Below are 6,000 nucleotides of genomic sequence, written 5' to 3'. Positions count from 1 at the left end.
TACTCAACATTCATTATTATTTATTTTACTAAATAGTATGGTTCAAAAAAACACAAAACCAGAAAACTTACTTAAAACTAGTCCAACTAAGTGGATGAGACTCCCAACTCATCCCCACATTCTTTCTATGTATATGGAGCTGGAACCATATCTGTGAGTATTTGTGTACACTTTGCACTTCCTGTTGAACATGAATGAACTCCAAACATAAATGAACTTCTTCGAACCAAGAGAGACAAATGAAGTTTTACAAGATACAGGCACTTTATGTTCCCAGTTTTAAAAATAAGCCAAGTGAAAAATATTTAATAAAAATAATTGGAACAGAGAAAGCTTTAGAAGTTCTATCATTAGTTCTAGTGACTTACGCTCAAACGCAGACAGACACCATCAAACAAGTAAAACAAAAATAACTGTTGTTAATGGTCATATCTGTAAAATGAAATCCAAATTACAACTGGAGAAAACATGGCCATCTGAATCCAACTTAAAGATTTGCCAATAATGTGCACTGAATTTTGTGTATATCTAGGCAGCTGAGTAACATTTCAAAGCTTTGCGAGAGTGTATGGTTAGTGAGAAAAGCAAAAGGTGCTTTTATTCCACAGTATCTGATTAAACAAAACAAAGCAATTTACAAAAGAAAAGTACCAAATGATACTTTAAAATAAATAGTTCATCATTTTGATGAATATATACATGTTGAGTCCACTTCTTAGGATTTAGCTATCTAAAAGTGGCATGTCACTATCCAGAGGTGCAGGAGCAAGTTCACATAAATAAAACAGTGTAGCTTCACTAGCTTCAGCTTCAGTCAATGGCTCCAGGCGAACAAGCTTACTTTGGGTTGGTTCTGGGTCCAGGCTGCTATCCAAAAGCTCATCGACTTCTATGGGTTTATCTACAGAGGACATAACTTCTGATGATGCTGTTGTACTCCCCTGTTCAACAGCAGAAGCAGGATTCCCATCGAGGAATGCAAGAAGTGGAAAGGCAGTGTACTGGATAAGCTGCTTGTCTATAAAGATTAAAAAAAAAAAAATTTATAGCCAAACACATGACATGATACTTTGTGTAAAATCTTAAATATGCAAGTCATAAAAGTTAGTCTTATTCAACAATTAAGAAAGAAAGTTATTTCAGGTCTCCTAAAGTTAAATAGGAAAAAAAAAAAAAAAGAGAGAAGACCTTAAGAACTATTACCTCACCAATTCAATTTTTTCTATATGCTAGAATCTTCCAGTGTGTTATTACAACAAGAATTTTCAAGGCTTGCATTAGTTTCTACTAAACTACACAAACTATAAATATCTCTATACCCACCTGGTTTAGACTTAGATTTTCTTCCTTCTTCTGAAACTGGTTGAACTACATTGTTCTTGGTAGCTTCTAATCCTTTATTCTCAGACTGAAAGGGGGGGAAAAAAAGGTAAGAACACTTATTTCATATTTTACATATTCCTGAAAAGTATCAAAAAATTAAAAATTGATACAATATGTAAATACTGACATACTATCTGAAATGAGTGGAAAAGGAGAATATAAAGAAAAACAGAGAGAGAGGAAGAGAGGAAAGACTGGGAATAGATATAGCAAGAAAACTTGTCATCAAGACAGTGAGAAAAAAAAAAAAAAAAACCTGAACTATGATGATAAGTATAAAAAGGGGAGGACATTTCAATAGCAGAACAGACAGATGCTCTCAAGGATAAAAAATAGGAATGAATCAAAGAGAAGTGGTTTCAAATGCTAGTTGAAAGAACATTTAAGCAATTAAATTCATTTTAAATGACTTTGACTAAACTATATCACATTTCTCTTATAAACAATTTTAAGTACAAATTAAAAATATTTGGAACAGTTCATGATGACATGGTGACATCCTTATAAATATCCCTATACTTGGAAGCCTCAAAGTTGAGATGTTTCTTCTTGTCCTTTTTGTGTCTTGAGTTCTTTTCTGTCATTTCAATCACTTTTTTCAACTACACTGTCCTCTCTTCTTATATGTACTTATAATAGAGAAACAAATCTTTAATGTTGTCAAAGTTCTTCAGGGATCTTTTCAATGATGTTCAAACTCAGATGCAGAAGTTCATACATTTTTTTGAATAGCTGCAAGTGTCAGGTACCCACAAGTCCCATATTTTTGCATGCTGGTTAATTATAGATAGCGTAACAAACATCTATATAATAATTCCTATATTCTCCCTTATATTCATAAAATAAAGCAGTACAAGTTTTCAGGATTCAGAAAAGATAAGGGTTCCAAGATAAAAACTACTAAGCCTTTCCAAGATTTTACATAAACATTAATACAATATTACATTTTATGCCTTCTAAAATAGGTATTTTCCAAGGATGCCACTGTTATTCTAAAACATCAGAACCAGGATGATAAATGGGTTTCATGTCCCATGTAAATTCTTACTCATTAGTGTGTACCACTTAGATTGCCATAGTGAAAAGTAGAGGCTTTCCTGATTAATAGAATGTTATAATCTGTGTCATATAACCCTTGTCATGACCAGGGCAATGATAGCTGATATGCTTATTATTTGAAAACAATATGAATTCAGAAACATAATGAACAGTTACTCTCAAATTTAATTCTTTCATACTATTAAACAAAAGGCAACTTGTTGTTTAATGCTATTTCTGAAAATTGCATTCAAGTTATTGGCTTTTAGAATAAAGAGGATAGGATGATCCAAGAATAACTCAAATGTCCAGAAATAAACAGTAAAACACACTGACAAACTTAATATATAATATGGATACATTCAACTTAAGGTCTATAACACAGTCACATTCAATAATATGATCATATTTACTGAAACAGCTGAGCTGGTCAACAGAATATTTTACTCATAAAGCCCAGGCAAATGATGGGCCAAATGCCAAATTCAGCACAGTGCCTATTTAATAAAGTTTTCCTGAAACACAGTCTTACATTCTTTTAAATACTGTTTTTAATCTGCTTTTGCACTACAACTTTAATATAGTGTAGTTGTGACAAAGAACATATAGCTTGCAGAGTGAAAAAATTTACTAGGTGGTCTTTAAGAAGAAGTATGCCAATTCCTGATACCAATCATCCAAACCCTGAAATGTATACTCAATTTCCTAGTTCACAAACTCATAATTCTTCAGACTTTAAATTAGATAGGCCATAACTCTGAAAATATTAAAAACCCAGTCAGGCTACATTCTCATCACACATGGTAATAGAAAAATTCAACCCCATCAGCCTAACCACTCATATTCAAGATGTGCTATAAATCTTTAGACTACAAGAATCAAAATGGAATTCTGCCTTATCCAATTTAAAATTTGAACTTGATTTACCTTTGTATTCAACCAAAAGCAAAGGTTAAAAAACAATTTGGTATAAATGCAAGATAAAGGAAGTACATTCCTAGTCAAAACAATAAACTGTACAAAGTAACAGAATTTGTGAACATCTTCTCTAACAACTTCAAATTATACTTTCTATTCATCAAAAATCAGTTCTAAAGATCTCTTCAATAATTGCTAAGCCCAACTAAAATTCCTATGTTTTTTTTAAAAAGATGAAAACCTGCCAGCCACGGTGGCACAGACCTATAATTCCAGCTGCTTCAGAAGACCGAGGCAGGATCACCCCCAAATTAAAGTAAGCTTCAGCAATTTCACAAGACCCTATCTCAAAAAAAAAAAAAAAAGAGGCTGCGGATGTAGCATAGTAGCAGAAAAAAAAAAAAACAAAAAAAAACCTGTATATAAAAAAATAATTCTTATAAGTTAAAAGAAGAAAAAAGAAGTCAGCCAGGATTACATGCCTGTAATCCCAGCATTTGAGGAGGCTGAGGTAGAAGTATGGTGAGTTCAAAGCCAGTCTCAGCAAAAGAGAGGCACTAAGCAACTCAGTGAGACCCTGTCTAAATAAAATAAAAATAGGGCTGGGGATGTGGCTCAGTGGCAGAGTGACCCTGAGTTCATTCCCTGGTACCCCAAAAAAGGAAAAGTCCAGAATCCATAGTTCACTGTTTCAATTTGCCTTTCCTCCAAATAGTACAAACTTAGTACAAATCCCTGAGTTTTTAATGTATGCTAATAAAATGAAGGAAGCATTTATGGAATAATACAGGTACCAATAAATTTTCAAAAGAAATCTCATGTTGTTTATAGAAGGAATAAGGATATGAAATGAAGCACATAAAACACAGAGAAATCATCTATTATTCACTTTTATCAATGATACACGTGAACAGGCCAAGGTCAAAGGATTTCTCAGTATCAAAAGAGGCTGATTTCATAATGAAAATTAATCTCACGTGTCAGTAGAATTAAGCAATGATCCACCCCACAATCAAAAGCTCATTTTTCATCTAGAATTTTACTATTTTGATTACACATTATTTGGTCAGAATATAAAGTGGTTGTGTTTTCTTTTTCTTCTTTTTTTTTTTTTTTTTTGTAACTGGAAATGATATTGCTCTCTACTTAGTAGGACTTTTTTTTTTTTTTCAGATTTTTATAGCTATGGGTCCTGAGCAACATGAATTAAAACTTACTTTTGTATTATTGATGTAATCTGTGGGATTCATCTGCACAGAACTAGTGAAAAGCTGAAAGACCAAACAAGAAAGATGATAAGTTTAAAAAATATTTAAAAAGAATTGTGTGTTCAAAATTTTTATACAACCATGTAGAGTGAAGAGATGTAATACCTGCACTAGGAAGTTTCTATACAGTAAACTTAAGATTGGAAGAGAAAAGCAAGAAAGCAGGGGGGGGAAAAAAAAACCCACAAAGAAACAAAGCAGAGCAAGGTAGCCAATGCATTAAATGGAATCTGATATTGTAAAATTTATTAACACAGTGGGGTAAATCACTTAAGACAAATGGTGTTTTTCCCTAACTCCCCTTTCCTTTACTATTCTCCATTCACATTCATTTTTTTCTTCCTAAATGCCTTTGGCCTTATGTGGTCCCCAGGGCTGGGATTTGTGCCCTGACACTAAGCCTTCACTGAATACCTGCTAGGTATTAGGTAAGAAATTTATAGAATCTGCTGTATGACAGGGGCACCTAAACCACACATAAAGTGGAGCCCTCTGACAATGTGGCACACCTACTTCTTGATTTTTTTTTCACCTCGCCTAACAAAGTCCTTAAGTACTAAGACCACTACCTACTGCACTCCTTAGTCTAGCCAGTATGTATATAATTTTTGTTTTAAGCCATCAGCCTCAAAGTCAATTATGCCAGAGATTTACTAAACATCTAAGAAATGATCGAAATCACGAAGAACACAAGATAAAGACATCATTCCTGCTCCTAAGAGCTTACAATCTAAAAGACAAGACCAACACTGAATAGCCAAACATATGTTCAAATACAATTCAGTATTATAACAAAGGATGTTGAGGCTCAAAAGTACTAAGGAGAAATGAGAAGGGAGGAGAACACACACGAAGAAACACATAGGATGAAACAAAAAAAGACCTTGATAAAGCTTTGTGATATGTGTCAGTCCCTGGAAAACAGCTAGGACTTGAAAAAGAGAATGAAGGGATGAGTACATAGGAATAGCATTAACAACCACAACAAAGATAGAGTATATTCCAGAAACGGATAAGGAAAGCACAAATAGTGCTTAAGTTTTGACCTGAACAGTATTTATGTACATAGGTTCAAAAAATAAAGCCATTCAATTGATGAGGCTGCATCTTATCAGCAACAGAACTTTGGGAGTTGCATATGGTGAAATTGCAGATATTAAGTTAGCCTTTATAAGAATGAGCACAGCAAATGGTTCACAGGATAAAATGAAAGCAGAGAAGCCATAGGAATACCCTTTCTCCATTTTCTCTAGACTTGCTTTCCCTCCTTAAGGTTCCATACAGTTCATGGTAACCCTAAAAATATCTCTGGCTCTTTCTTACTTCTTTCTTCTGTTTCCATATCACCTATCGAGTTCTGAAGAGAAAAAGAGCTCAGATCCTTGAGAGTAGA

General features: G+C 33.5%; 1 protein-coding gene across 4 annotated transcripts in view; it reads right to left on the bottom strand.

Annotated features, from left to right (window-relative positions):
• Positions 1-6,000, bottom strand: part of Hsf2 (heat shock transcription factor 2) — a 38,308-nt gene continuing 32,308 nt past the window's right edge. For 2 of the 4 annotated variants that reach the window (XM_058586257.1, XM_046467012.2), the window contains 3 exons: positions 4,557-4,610; positions 1,324-1,408; positions 1-1,018 (listed from right to left, as the gene is read on the bottom strand). In XM_058586257.1, the coding sequence (XP_058442240.1) occupies positions 723-1,018; positions 1,324-1,408; positions 4,557-4,610 (435 nt within the window). In that variant the 3' untranslated portion in view covers positions 1-722. The remainder of the gene's footprint in view (positions 1,019-1,323; positions 1,409-4,556; positions 4,611-6,000) is intronic. The other 2 variants (XM_058586258.1, XM_046467013.2) reach the window with 1 other exon arrangement.

This window comes from Marmota monax, unplaced genomic scaffold (assembly GCF_021218885.2).
Source record: "Marmota monax isolate L192 unplaced genomic scaffold, Marmota_monax_Labrador192_F-V1.1 WCK01_AAM20220418_F8-fsc00140, whole genome shotgun sequence".
Classification (NCBI taxonomy): Eukaryota; Metazoa; Chordata; class Mammalia; order Rodentia; family Sciuridae; genus Marmota; species Marmota monax.
The sequence above is the reverse complement of the archived record's forward strand: the minus strand, read 5'-3'. Positions and strand labels throughout refer to the sequence as shown.